This window comes from Lutjanus erythropterus, chromosome 3, assembly GCF_056507025.1.
Source record: "Lutjanus erythropterus isolate fLutEry1 chromosome 3, fLutEry1.hap2, whole genome shotgun sequence".
Lineage (NCBI taxonomy): Eukaryota > Metazoa > Chordata > Actinopteri > Lutjaniformes > Lutjanidae > Lutjanus > Lutjanus erythropterus.
In genome coordinates this window covers 15,691,074-15,706,520 of record NC_139319.1, presented here as the reverse complement: position 1 = coordinate 15,706,520, position 15,447 = coordinate 15,691,074, and the positions used below count along the sequence as shown (strand labels likewise).

The 15,447-nt window shown below is 37.7% G+C and overlaps 1 protein-coding gene across 5 annotated transcripts in view; it reads right to left on the bottom strand.

Annotated features, from left to right (window-relative positions):
* inpp4b (inositol polyphosphate-4-phosphatase type II B) overlaps positions 1-15,447 on the bottom strand; it is a 195,220-nt gene that overhangs the window by 9,155 nt on the left and 170,618 nt on the right. For all 5 annotated transcript variants that reach the window (XM_084715166.1, XM_084715167.1, XM_084715168.1 and 2 more), the window contains 7 exons: positions 14,435-14,607; positions 13,240-13,363; positions 12,604-12,730; positions 7,481-7,621; positions 5,724-5,821; positions 5,255-5,367; positions 4,235-4,389 (listed from right to left, as the gene is read on the bottom strand). In XM_084715166.1, coding sequence (XP_084571292.1) covers positions 4,235-4,389; positions 5,255-5,367; positions 5,724-5,821; positions 7,481-7,621; positions 12,604-12,730; positions 13,240-13,363; positions 14,435-14,607 — 931 coding nt within the window. The remainder of the gene's footprint in view (positions 1-4,234; positions 4,390-5,254; positions 5,368-5,723; positions 5,822-7,480; positions 7,622-12,603; positions 12,731-13,239; positions 13,364-14,434; positions 14,608-15,447) is intronic.

The following is a 15,447-nucleotide window of genomic DNA, read 5'->3' as shown; positions in this document are numbered from 1 at the left end:
GAGGTTTTAGAAACTGTACACATGAAATACCTGATTAAGCATAAATGATAACATCCTATGACTAAATTGCATGTACTAAACCTGTGTTTGTTGAATCATGTCCAGAGCAGCAGGTTATGTAAAGGAAAAACGTCACTTCACCAAATTTATTATCACGAACTAATAAAACACAGCTGTAAAAAGTGTTGTAATTAGTTCACAACCAGTAATTTAAACCACAGATGAGTTAACAACATGTGGCCACGGTTTAACAAACAGTCAACTGGTCCAGCCTGTCTTATCACTGTCAATGTTAAAGCCTTTCGTTTTTCAATTGAAAACGCAAACCAATTATGTCAAATGAATCAGCAGAGGTTTATGAGAAACAAAGTCTCAGCTTCTTTTGTTTACAAGCACAGTTACCTGAAATACCTGCTGAAGCTGCTACACAAGTTCTAAATGCAAAATGTAGCTTTTCACGTGTTAAAACTAAAAGCACATACACATATTTCTTAAACATTACTGACTCAGCAGGTAACCGGAAAGCAAATATGCTATTTACTAAAGTGACGATGTTAGATAGCACTGGCATGGTTGACCAACTGACCCGACAAACCCAACAGACTCCATCTTTAGTCAGTATAAATGCACTGATGGTAATGTTTTCCAAACCACACTTGCAGATAATTCAAAAACATTAAGCTTTAAATCAGTGTCAATTAAATTCAAACTAATTTTAGAACTTTTGGTTGGACAAAAGTGTCAGCCCACAGATGCAAAAGGTGGAGCGATGAAGAAATACAAAAGAGAATTATTATATTCCCTACTTAAGAAGTTTGTCAAGATTTTGTTACTTTTAGATCGCACCTCCTCTAATTATCTTCTCCTACCTCACCTCAGTTCAACAATAAATTAATGTTGAAATTTTCTTCATTAAGACTAATCGATATACTAAGTATAAAGGTTTAATTAGACCCACAGCCTCAGTTAATTTAGAACAAAGTAGAACTTTTAAAGTGTTTTAAGAAGTGAATTTGATTTTACAATATTCACTGTTCTCATTAAATGTGTTCGTGTCAGGGGTGAAGACAACGCAGGCGGTGAAAGCGGATCACTGCATCCTGTCTGGAGGACATCACTGCAGCTTACTGGAGTGTACATTCACGACTAAAACGAAGCTCCCTCTTATCCCTTTATTCTATAACTTCATTACTGATCTCCATTATGCATTTATAAAACCTCCACCACAAATTTTTACAACATAAAAGTGTAAAACCAACAAGATGTGAAAACCCAAAGCACCAACATTTGGAAAACATATAAAGTTCTGGATGCAAATACAACCAACACTGCAGGTACTGTATTCAAACACTGAGCTCCTGCAGTAAGACAGTGAACTACTGTGGCACTGTTGTTTCTACTCCCTCTGGGAGCTGTGTGGCATACATTCAAACTTTTCAGACATGAGGAAGTGATAATAATAGTCTGCCACACATAAATTTAGAAGAACATTTTGGTGTAACAATATCCTCGTTACATTCTACCACCATATGTTAATACATGTGCCCAGGGACACTTACATCGTGCCAGCTGTAATTGTCCTATAACAAGGACGTTTTATTCTGCTTTTATTCAGGCACAGTCAATGCAGAAAACATCAAATCTGTTTGGAGCAACACTTTCAAACACAAAAATTGTGTGGGGTCCTGCATTATTAAGGCTAGATCTTTGCACCTGTAATGTTTTACAAATTGATAATGCATATCCTGTACCTGTAATAATATCTAGCAGTTTGAGATCATTTTAAATAGCAAACTTACTGCAAAATTAGATAGAAAACATTTGTTTTTGGAGTTGTTTTTTAATCACACGTTTTAATCTGTTTTAAGAATGAAGTGGAATTGTAGGAAGTACTGATTCAAAGTCAGTGTATCACTACAACAGTTGATAGAGGACACTAAGAGGAAGCTAAACAATATACTGCTGTGGACAAGGTCAGCAGCAGAACATATTTTACCCACGTAAAAAAAATCATCATCTAAATCATTTAAATATATGATAAATTTAGAATATTTTGCAGCTTTACTTTGCAGTCATACAGCCTTGTCTAATGGAAAACCTGAGAATACCTGAGTTGCTGCTCGACCACCATCTTGATCAATAAGTTTGTTTGTGTTGTAATGTGACTTCTGTGTTTTTAAAAGGTTAGTTTGTGTTCACCAAAGTCCCACAATAATACAGACAAACTAACCAGTTGAGGCAGCTGTTGATCAGCAACTCCCATGTTCTGCAAGGTTAAATGATTGTTTTTGTCCATGGAGTCTGGTTGGTTTGGAGAGAGCGATATTTGCAGGTTTATTTAACTGCGGCTTCCCATTTGAAAAGTCTGTCTGTCTGACGGCAAGGTAAAGTGGTGAAAATATTCTAAATATAGCGCACACATAAAAAGGGATCATTTGGTTTTTTTGATGGCTAAAATCTGTTTCGCTGCTGAGTCTGTTCACAGCTGTACATTACTTAGCTTCCTACATGATACACCTGCTGCAGGCGTGTTGACCAACATCTACTCCAGGTAACTGAATTTGGATAAACACCTCATCCACCCCTACTTTAAATCTGAACTATCCCTTTAACCCATGAACCCCACCACCCTGAAGATACAAAACTGTTCACTGCTTGTGCTGTGAATTCTACCTGGATTACTTTTACAACAAAATGTTCTCTTTTAAAATAAACACAACAACGGAAAAGGAGACTTAATACATTGATACACGTCACATGTTCATATGCATGTAAATTAACATGGTGCTACAAGTTCATTAAAAGTTTTTATTTCATGACTTTGTGTTTTAAGAAGTTGACCTTCTATGAATGTTGCAAGTTTAGTTATCAAGCGTTTATTTTTGTCCTGAGTGGCATTAAGGAACTATCATATTGTGTTGATTCTAGAAACCTCTAGGCCCCTCAAATAACCACAAAATATAAAACAATAAAGTTATTGACAGAAAAATCTCTGCCTGCTTATTTTTTAACTGGCTAACATATTATTCACTGCCTGGAAAACTGTAAATACAGGCTGTTCTGGTCTGCATGCTGGAAATTGTTTCATCTGATTTCACAAAGATTCCCACCCTGCAGCAGGCAATAATAATAACTATATAGAAATAGCCAATCTTGTTGCTTATGTAGGTCATATTAGAAGCATCAGAATTAAACTGAAACTGTTTCATGACCAGTTAAACACTCCTTGTGATACGTTTAATTTGTTGCCTTACTTTATAAAAACTAGTTACAGTAACTGTAAATGAGACTGCAATTATCAAGCCCATATTTGACCCTGATTAGTTGTAGAACATGTAGAGCGATTGAGTTGTGGGCATTCATCTATCACAGCTGCCATCAGCTGGCCTCTACAGGTCATTACCACAGGCGTCTCAGATGTGCACTTCACCAACGGCTTCAAAAAGTTCTTAAATTAGAACTTATCAGATGTAGACAGATGCAGATGTAGATGTTTACCCTGCTGGCAAAAACAAACACTCAAGGCAGCAGAGTCCCTGCAGCCCTGATGGGAACATGCATGACTGCCTTTGAATGTGCGAGGGAAGGTGGCGATGGTGGAGGGAACACATGATGATGCTGATACTGGCACATCTAACAGTGATAAGGTGCAGCCAAAACGTATCTGGTGTGTCTGATGGATGTCAGCTTTTTCTCACAAAACATGTTGTGGGTGCAGGTTATTACTTATTTAAGGATTACATCTTCATAAATATTGGTTAAAGGGTCAGTTCACCCAAAAATTCCTCACTCACCTCTAGTAGTATCTAGCCATGCTAATAATTTCAGTCTTATGATCTGATATTTTGAGATATCCCCACTGAAAACTCGCTGACAGCCTAATACAGTGGAGGAGAATTATATTTTTTTCTGTTGTGTTGGTTACTCTGGATAATCCATATATCTCACAGTCAATTGCTTTCATAGAAACTATTTGTTTGGTAGAAAGAAGTTCCAGTTAAAACGGTTTAGAATGAGGTCTGTGATTATCCAAAGTAACAAGGACATTGTGTTTTTTAATGTTCAAGTAAGCACTCATTGGATTGGGTTAGACCAAACTCTCTGCATAGCTATATACTACTTAACCAACGTAGAAAACGATGTCTGACTTTTTTAAATGCAGCATGTCAGGGACTGGTTGGAACAACAACTTGCACCCACAATAGTGACATACTCTCTTTTATTACTGTCTTACCTCCGCATACAGTCCAGAGCCCGGATGAAGAAATCCTTGCTGAGCTGGTGCTCATCTCGTAGGAGGGCGCACTGCTCTAATGTGACAGACATGGATGTCCGGTCTTTGGCACTTTTACAGCTGGTAAACCTGATGCCATTTAACCTTCGGCAGATCTGAAGGAAAGTGGAGAAAAGCACACAACGGAGTGAAACTGAGCCACAATGTAATTGTAATTGAAGTTGTCCTGGACAACTGCACCGTCAAAGTATGTCCACTAAAAGTGCTCATTTTGCCAACGACAGGCTCAAAGTGTTGTTTTAAGTGTCTGACAACATTACGGAAAGGATCTGTACAAAGATAGACCCTTTTTCAAGAGTAAGATATATTTTGGGTAAAGTTGTGAAAATATTTTGGCTCTGCCCCCTGTTTCTCTGATGTTTGACCTCTCTCTCGCTCCTCTGACCCAGGACAAGTTTTATTTAGTCTCTGCTGACTTTGGATGATGAAGACAATAATCAAATTACTCTTTCTAAGAAGGGGGTCTGGTGAGTTTGGCAAGAGCCATAAAACAGCGGTTTTTGGTTAAACAGAACATTTCTATAATGTTATCAGAAACTTTGACTAAAAATCTGAGCCAGTCAGTGGCAAAACAAGCACTTCTAGTGGACATACTTTGATGGTGGGAAACATGGGAAAATAGGGTTCAGGCTAAAAAATACAGAGGCTACCCTATAGCATCATCACAGAGGCTTTAGCATGGTTGTATACTTGTCTTGTTTTAATAGATTCTTGCAGTGACTTCTGTAACTCACAAACACTGTGAGAAAATCTATAACAATTCAGGTTATCAGGTTACAGGTCAACGTTTACACAATATCATCTTCCAATGTCAATCCATCAGTCTCAGGCAGCTACATTTTGTTTGGCTCGGTAAGGCTCATGAAATATCTATCATGCTTACGTAAGAGAGAAAGTTCATTTATTCGGTTGAGAGGAAACAAGCCTGCCTCGACAAAGATGGAAAGTTACTCTGCTCACCGTTCCAGCAATCCATAATATCTCCACATTCTTTCTCTTCTTTGTAACTACATTCTGGCCCAGGGTTTCAAGTAATTCCTTTATGTCAGTCTGTGTCTGGAAACACGGTAGACCTGTTCATTGAGCACAAAACACAACGCGAGTAAATGGTTCTGTTTCCTGTTTTGTTCTTGTGAAAATAACAGTTTATGAGGACAGCCTGCCACTCAAAAACTAAATTGAGGTTCACTTCAAATTTCCTGCAATTAGATGATTAAAGTGCAAAGCTAAACTGTATTGATGTGGTAAACTTTATGAGATACTCAATACATATTAAAACAAATGAGCATTTATTAGCAAACACTGCCTTTCCCGCATCTGTGTAAGCACACGTTAAGAGTCACTTTGCTGCAGCAATGGGACTTAAAAGATTTACAAAGATAAAGAGCATCTGTCTTTGGTAAAAGAAATGACAATATTGCGCACTTACATTCTAGTGGCACCTTTTCACTTAATGATTTGTAATAGGCTTCTAACATCTCAAAGTTCTTCTGGTTTATTCTTTCTTGTAGAGAGATATCTCCAAACCTGAGAGAGAGAAGACAGAGAGAAGAAAGGCAGTTGTGGCGCAGCATGTTGGGTTTAGTTTTCTAGTCAACAAAACACTGGTAGAGCTTCACAGGAAAACTGCAGCACAGAGTCAGAATCAGAACAAACCCGACCTTCAGTCGACATGAGGGTGAGTGAGGTTTGTGGGAACTATAAAATTACAAACAGTGCAATCAGTATTTTCTGCTTCTGTTCTGCCGCATTTCAGAGAGAATTATCATACCTTTTAGTCCATTACATTAATCTGACAGCTACAGTTACTGGTTACTAGTAATTACAAATTAATATTGTAGATACACAACACATGAAGATCTTTTAAAATGATGTAAAATTTAACTACCAGACAGTATAGAAAATTTGAGCTTAAAGTATTAGATGTGAATTAGTCAATTACTATTATTATTATCAAGACAAACTGGCGATTGCTTTGAAAACGGATTAATAATTGTTTGAGTCCTTTCATGCAAAATCCATGTTTTCAGCATGTCAGATGTGATGATTTGCTGCTGTTTCTCATCTTATATTACAGTAAACTGAATCATTTTCAAGTTCAGATCTTTGTTCAGACAAAACTAGACATGTGAATATGTCACTTTAGGCTCTTGGTAATCTATAGTTAAATTAAGCATTAGTTTCAGACCCATCATCTACTTACAATGGAGTATTTTTACAGTGTGGTATTGGTAATTTAATTAAGTAAAGCCTAGATTCTCAAACTGTGGTACGTGTACCACTGGTGTCACACGAGCTGGCTCTAGTGGTACACACAGGAATATCTGAAATATTTTTTAAAAACAATATTAGTTACTTGAAAACATATAATCCTTCCAAAATACTACAAAAAATGTGAGATCACCGAAATGCAATTTAAAGTAAGTTCTGTCTTTCCTCTATTTTTTTTTTAATATCAGCCTGATTACTGGTTGTTATTAGTTAAACTGTGTTGGCGAGATAGCAAGTGGAAGTGAAATGTAGAGACTGTAAATACGCCGCAATCATTGCTCCAAACATAAACAATTATGAAGAGAAGTGCAGACCAGGAAGAAAATATTTCAAGCAGCCATATTGAAAATAAGGCGGGCGACAGTGAACTGAGCCCATGTGCTAGTGGTAAGAAGCACCAGTAAAGTAAATGTCCACAATGGTGGTGGTATCTGGAGAGCTCAATATTTTCTGAAGTGGTACGCGGTGTAAAAAGTTTGAGAAACACTGAAGTAAAGGATTTTAATTCTTTCCCCACTGTTGACAATAACAAAAAGCAGTGTGAACACTGCATGCTGCAGCTGAGAAACAGTGTGATAAAACATGAAAATGTTGCTTTGGTCAGGACTTTTTATTGCTTTTAGAGAAAGTCTCAAACATTTTCAATGAATTAATTAAATGTAATATAGTTACACATTAAACAATTCTCTGAAGGACAGTGAGTATGCCATTAAGTTTTAAATGCCTTCTGCACAGAGGGATTATCTTAATTTAATTTTGAAAATGGATGCTTTTTCTAAGTATGTCATGCACCGCACTAGTTCTATTTGTGTGATATTGATCACTTTCTATGGCCTTAGTTAACATGTTCACACAAAGAGTGCTTGTCCTTAAGTGCAACAGTTCTTCACAGTGAACAAAGAGTGTCTGCAATACCTCTCAGCTATAGTTTGCTGTTCATTGATGCCCACGTTAAACAGCACCGGGAATACACGTAGAGGCTTGCCCTCCTTGATCTCCTCTGGCAAGGTCTGGAAAACCAGCCGTGGTAATGGCACTTCTACAGTGAAGTGGTCTCTGAATACAGGGAGAGAAAATGGAAGGTAAATGAGATAAAATGATTGAACAGATACGCAATATGCTTTGCAATTCTGTAGAACCTGATAAGTTTGGGAAGTTGTACAATTTGACACCACAGGACAGGCCTGAGCAAGCTGTAAAAAGAGAGACTTATGTGTGTGTGCATGCATGAGAGAAAGAGAGTGTGTATGTGTGAGACAGATTGCCTTACAGATTGACATGGAGGAGGGCGAAGAGGAGCAAGAGGAGTGTATCATCGTATCACACTTGGCATAATGTACATAGTAACCAGCTTAAATAAACTGGTTTGACCTTGTTGTGGCAAATGTCTACAAATGAACTATTGCTTTTAGTGCAGGGATGGACAGAGATCTATGTGACGTCAGCACTTCAACCTTGCATGATAAGAGAATCCTCGGACAAATTATTTTGATCACGAGTTGATTCATGAGTCGGATGTAATCTGCTCCACTGTATAACTGTGCCCTGCTTGGCGTAGTACCATACAAGATATTTCCATTACAGGTCACTTGGGGTCATGTTTGGTCCAAACAGCACATCCAGTAAACAGTAATGCCCCTCTGCACCATACTTTGCTATAACTTTTATGCCTAAACAAACACACCCACAATTGCAGGAATTTGGCCCCACAGAGCTTGACAAAGCACATATACCTATAATAATTATTCACAGGCAGGAACTGGATAAGAACAGCACAAAAACAGAGCAGACAAACTGTTTTGATTGTAGCAGATTAATCAATATCACCTCCAGTGCTTTTACAGTAATTACTAATTAGAAGAGTTCAAGTCTCATTTTATCTTTACTTATTATAAGACAGATAAGACATGAAATAATGATGATAATATAAAAAATAATGTTAACACACTCGTATGTCCCTGTTACATTCCCCTCATACGTGAATGTGTGTTAACCTGTACCATGCTTCTTACACATGTAGACACTGCATTAATCATTCTGGCCTGTTGTTGTGATACGTCCATGTCATCGCCATACGGGACCAGGCAAGACAGGACCTGTGGACATGTAAATGAGGGAGCTGCTTTTTATTTCTCTGGATAAAAAGCACTATCATGTTTACATTTCTTGACTGATTTCAATATTCAAGGGTTTGTGATCTAAATGGAGTACAAAAAAAATCTTTTTTTTTAACTTTAAACATGAACACTTGATCCACAAATGTAACTGTTATCATAGTTTTTATCCAGAAAAACTGCAGCTCACCCGTTAAATGCATTTGCTTACTGCACAGTCTCACCTGGTCCAATGTGGCGCAACACTGATGTACAATCCAAAGGCCAGTGCAGCGTCTACATATATACTGTATGGTGCTGCTCCTCAGACTCTATGGGCCTTCCTCCACTCTTGTTATTGGCTGGAGAGTCTGGGGACCTGCAGCCAATCACAGTCTAACTGCAGGGTATAAAGGCTGAGGAGCTGCACTTCCAGACCTTGGTGGCCACTTCTGCTGCCTGTGTACACTGAGTACTGTGTGGTTTAAACTATCTTGTCTGTTATTTTGTCTGCATGTTAAACGGCCATGCAAGTTCTACCAGTAGGGGTCTCTCTCCCATTAAAACGATACAAATAACAGTTTGGTAATGTTGTCAAGTAGCATGGGATCATGGGAGCTGTTGTCTTCATTGTTAAACACCCTCCATTACCAATTAAAAACTTTCTGAGATGACTCAGGCAGAAAACATGTTCAGAGACAAGGTAATATTCAAGTTTATTTCACATTATGTTTGGTTAGAAACATCTGGGATAATCTAAGTACATAACTCAACAAAATATATAACCTAGGTCTAGTGTTTTTGACATTTTAATGTGGAAATGTTACATACTATAGCCTTAAGGTAAAAATGATTTTGCTGTTCCACTCTTTAATTTGAGACTGTTACTTCTTTTTGAATTGTGACTACTTTTTGATTCCTTGCCAGGAAGCACTGTAGTGGGGAGCTGCCATTTTTGTTCCAGTAGGATCCGTTTCTCCCGTTTTTCTTGTGTTGTCAGAAAGTTAGGTGTAGTACTGTAAGGTTTTTTTTGTCATGGGCTCTCCTTGATATTGTATTAAAGCTTGTTCATCTGTAAATAAACAATTTCAACAATGAACACACTGACCCCTCAGATTCTTCAGCTAGTTTTATGTTAACCCCCTCTTCCCTGGATCAACTTTGGGTCCTAAAAGTCTCTATGAAGTCATACGAGCGCTTAATTTGTAGTTCACCTTAACAGCTCTGCATTCTCATAATGTGGTCAATATTTGATCCAGAATCTCCTGTTGTGGAATTGCTCTGCAGAAATGATAAATAGGGTTTCTGTCTGCATCAAAGTCCAGGATGGAAGAGAAGGTGTTAAAGGTCAGCACAATAAACTGATTCCCATCAAAGAGGAAATGGCTACAGCTCCATTCAGCTATAATCAGTTAATGTTACACTGCGACCTTTGTTCAGTAAAGCTCGAGTGTAGAGTACGAGATTGTTCAGAGGCTGTTACATAGTTCAGTGTTGAATGCTCCTTGATGCAGTACTAAGCACGTAACAATTAGTCCAACTAGTATAAAGGTCTCACACCACAAACAGACTGACTGACACGTGCGTCAGATTGAAACAAAGCCGGGAAATTACACAGTAGTGCCAACAGTAGTAGCTGGGCAGTGTTTAAAGATAGAATTTGACTAGAAAGTTGTTATAGAAGTTTAAGCTACCAGTTACTGGGAATTAACTGAAAGTGAACACTGTCTATGTTCACATGCACATTGATTTAAGCTATTATTCAAAATTTGACAGTATTCTGAATTTTATATGGAACTTGTAAACAGCATATTCTGTTTGGATATTCTGAATCAGGTCTTATTCTAAATGTAGCGTTTTCCTATTAAGACATGTAGGATATACTGAGTATTCAGGTTTGCATACACAAAAGAAAATCAAACAAAAAAAAAATATCGCAGAGGCAACAGTTTCAAGAAGGTTGTCCGACAAATTATAGAGGGAGACTATGTTTGCACAGTCTGGTGATTTTTTTTTTCTTTAAGACGTCTTATTTATAGATTTTATATACACTTAACATTAGAAAATACAGAATCCTCCACCCCGAAGTCCATAGTGGAAAAGAACAAAAACAAAAAGAAGCAATTCAAAGAAACAGAAATACAATAAATATAAACACAACTACATTTAATTAGGCTGCACACAATTTCTGATAACTACACAGTTAAGCAGACTATTAAGAATATTGCATAAAATTATGCATCCATATCTGTCCAAGGAGTATTTATTTAGGAACAGACTTGCAATTAGTGACATTTGATGTCTGAAAATGAGTAGGAAGAGGCAACATGCTTCTCTAACCCTACCCCTAATCTATACTAATCCATCGGTGATCAATCTACTACATAAATCTGCTCTCCTCCTCATCGATCAGCCCTGCAATTACACAGCTGTACTTCTTATATCTCATCAACATTAACCGAGAACTAAAAAATACGAAATGAGAAAATACAATAGCAAAAGTATCACCCTTAGCATGCTTGACATTCCATCTCTACACCTTGCAAAAACAATTACTTTGTACTTATTTTTAAACTGTTTAAATTTCTAAACTATGTTTGATTTCTTCAGCCACTGTGTTTCACAAATTCACCCGACAAATTGATATGCACATTCTTTCAAGGGTGGGGTGAAAAAAATTATGTTGTTTCAAATTCAATTTACCTCAAGGAAGTAAGTAATTTCTTGCTTTGTACATGACTTGAGCAGTTTTGAAATCCACCAGATCTATAAATTCCAATGCATGTGACTTTAAAAAACAGGTTATTAATGTGTTACTGATATCCAATATTGTTTACTATTTTTATAGCTCTTTTTTGCAGTATGCATAATGGTTGTAGGTTGGTGTTGTAGGTGTTGCCCCATACCTCCATTCAATAATTTGAATATGGTAATACCAGAGAGCGGTACAGAGTACAATGCTTTATGATCCAGCATGTGTCTGGCTTTGCCAAGAATTGCGATGCTCCTTGCCAACTTTGTTTCTACATGTTATATGTGGTTTCCAGCAGATTTTATAGTATCTTATCACACCAAGAAATTTATGTTCATATACTCTTTAAATCACAACATTGTCTATCTTAATAAATTCTTGTGCAGTTATTTTAAGATTTTCCAATGACATGAGTTTGGTTTTGTTCAAGTTTCATGATAATTTTTAAAATGAGTCAAACCATATCTTTAATGTACTCATTTCTGATGAAAGCTGCTGTAAATTTTCCCCAGAGCGGAAAATATTTGTATCATCGGCAAATAAAACAAATTTAAATATTTTTTGAAACATTGCATATGTCACTGATGTACATATTGTATCTCAACTTCTCCAAAAGAATCAGGAAGAGCACTTCCTTAACACATAGTTAAAATGAAAAACAGAAGCAATATGACCCAAGCAAATACACATGGTTGCATGTAAATGGGAGCTAGTGGACTATTCATGTAACTTCCCTGAATAGACATGTCAGGCCCTTTCTAAGAAATTACAGTTGTATAAAGAAAGTGTCACTCTCAAAGGCAAACTATGCAGAAAAATAATCCCTCTCAATAATCACCCATGACCCACCAGAAGTGTGTGGTGGCATCTGCATCTGCAGAGACTCCGCCCTCGGCCCATCCCTCCTTGTTGTCATATTATTTTGAGGTGCACTGTATGCTTTACCAACCTGGAATGTCTGTATTCGACCACTGTGAATGAGGTTCAACAACCAGCTATCTTTCTGATGTGTTTGCAAAAAGCAGCTGAAAAATCCTTCTTATTCTACCTTAAAAACAAAAAGATGTCAATTTAATCACCTGCTTATAATTGTAATGCTTATCAAGGGACTTTGCTGGCAACTGGCAATTGTAATGTACAGCACCTAACTATGCTATAAGAGCTTTGTGTTTATGAGGAGATTAATGTCTCACCGTCGGCCACACACTAAAGGCTGGAGGTCACTGAGGTCGTCTGTCTTGGCCTCTGTGATCTGGAACACGACTCTCTGCAGGTCTGAGATTCCGACCTCCATGTCCTCCAGCATCCCGATCTCTTCACCTTGAACAGTTTGATATAACAAGATTAACAGTGATTTGATTCATGAGGTGAATTCGGCTCATATTTTAAAATGTCAGTGGGTCATCTGGATGATGAAACATGGAAAACCTACAATTTTGCTGACCAATCCATTCTTTGACATGCACACCATGAACTTTGGCAAACAAGCATGAGTGAGAGCTTTGTTCGTTGTGGTGCAGGTAAGTACGTGTGTTTCCTCTTAAAAGGGACTCTCCCTAATTCAGTGTCTTGTCAACACCAGGAACATGGTGTATAAAACCTAGAGAGATACAAGTTCATCATGACACACAAACATTCCTCTGACTCACCGTGCTACATGTTGTGATTTGTTACAGCCTCACAATCACTCATCTCATTTGCCAGGTTCACCAACCCAAACCATCCTATTAAAGTGTTTCCTTTCTAGAACACAAATAAAATTGCACTGCTGCATTCAGGGGAGGTTTTGAGGTTGCCACTTCTAATTCTTATCTTACAGATTTACTCACTGTAGGTGCTGAGAAGGCTCTCAAACTGTGCCACCACGCCAACCAGGTGGAGCTGCCTCAGGAACCCTTTGTCCTGCATTCCTGCATACAGCCTCATGACAAAACCACAGGCTAAGGCTGCCAGCTGTTATGAAAAAACACACACACATGCACATTTGAGCCATATTTCTTATACTGTACGTTGTCCTTGGCACAAATGGTTCAGCAACTGCATGCATGTAAAATGGTAAGCCCAGAATATGCAGGGTCTGAAATAATTCAGATGCGATATGTGGGTGAGGAAGTCAGATCTGGAAGCTGCAGCTGCAGCCTCACAGCCGTATTTTTTAGTTTGAGTTGTAATTCAGAGGGGTGACCAAGTCTTTATTTTGCAAGTCATAAGTGTGTCTCGAATCCAAGGTCCAGACAGGCAAGTCTTGCCATTTTTTTTTAAAGCTACGACATGGAGATTTTTAACTGAATCTTTCGGTTTAGGAGAAGGTATCAAGTACTTTCAAGTGAAAAGGTCCAAAACCAGTAAAGTCACAAATCATTGGTGTTAAAGTCCAAGTCAAGTCTTGTTTGATTTTGTCAAGCTGAGTCATTAGTTATCAAATCTGTGACTCATGTCTGAACTGAGTCCAGTTCATGTGACTTGAGTCCACACCTCTGTTCTCTAATCGTGAGGAATTGTTTCACTCCTTTAGTAGTTGTTTGTTTTAAGTTGGTAGGTAAACTGTGTAGTACAAAGCCTCTCGTTATTGTGACTCACACACATTAAATCAGGTTGATAGATACACATTCTGTCAAATGAATGTAAGCTGTTGAAAAATCATGCAATACGCATTTCTTAGTGTGTGTGAACATTTAATTATGTGCGGGAAATCTAGTCACAAGTCTGGACTTTGTACAAAGTGCAGCACTGAGTGCACTTTGGACTACAAGGAACAGGAAACTGGATAGCAATCAGCTTTACAGTTCAGCAAGTATTCTTTGACTTTTGCATTCACAAAGTGAAATCTGTGATGGTTTTACGAATGCAGGGCATTCACAGCCAAACATTTCGAGTGCTGTTTTGCAGACCCGCAGTAAATGTAAATATTGTAAAACAAGAACAAAGGAGAAAAACTACCACCTCAGATTAATTAAAATAGTAATTATAGAAATTACTGAAGACTTCTAAAGAGTTGTTTATCATCTGAGTGTGGCCACCTACTGCCTGACTGAAGACCACGTCTCGCCTCTGTTGGAGGAGGAAGCCCTGTGGAATGCTGCAGGCTGCTTCCTGCAGGAGCACAAAGGTCATGGCTCTCTTCGCTTTCTCCACCACCTCCATCACACACTCCTTTAACCTGGTCACTGCAGGACGCAGCTGCTCCCTCCAGTCACCTGCGGAGAAAGAGGAGATGCGGACATAGAGGGGTGCCCGTTCAAACAGAGATGGAATGATAGTTATGATGTGTTTGTAGAGTAAAATGTGTCTTCATGCTTGTGTTGTTAGCCAGAAACAACACAGTTTATCTGCGAGGTTAAACCGGTTCAGCCATCTATGTTTCCTCGAAAATAAGGCAGGAATTACAGGAAAGTCGGTCTGAAAATGAAACCAAACACAAATTTCTTAAGGAAAGCAAGGGTCAGCTGTTAATTTAACAAACCCACTTAATAAACCTTAACATATAAAACTTTGTGTGAACATGAAAAAACTGATATGTACAGCATTGTCATTAAATTATAGACACACGGTGTCAGCTTTTTGCACAGCAAATGTTTGCAAATGTATTGGACAATGCATGATACCAACTATGTACCTTTCATTCAATAAATAAATATTTTGTTTTTTTTAAGTACTGTTGTGTTCTTATGGGAAACAACTTGGATCCTATTAAAATGCATTTTGGTTCATGTATGTGCATCAGTGCAAAGTGTTAAGAGCTGTGTGAAGTAGACAGAGCTTGGAGGATAGATTCTGAAATGCACATTTTCCATGTAAAATCTATATTAAATATGCTCTTGATTGACTATATGGCATATTAAAAATAACAGACAACTACAAACAATAAAATAGAGGTCAAGAGTGTCAAGGGACACTGGGAATTGATAATTATGTCATTTTACTTTAATCCAGTTTATAAATTTATTACATATAAACATGGGTCATGAGGTTTTTAGATTATATTTTTTTTTATTTATACATTGATTTAATTTTAATCCCCACCTATTTTCTTACTT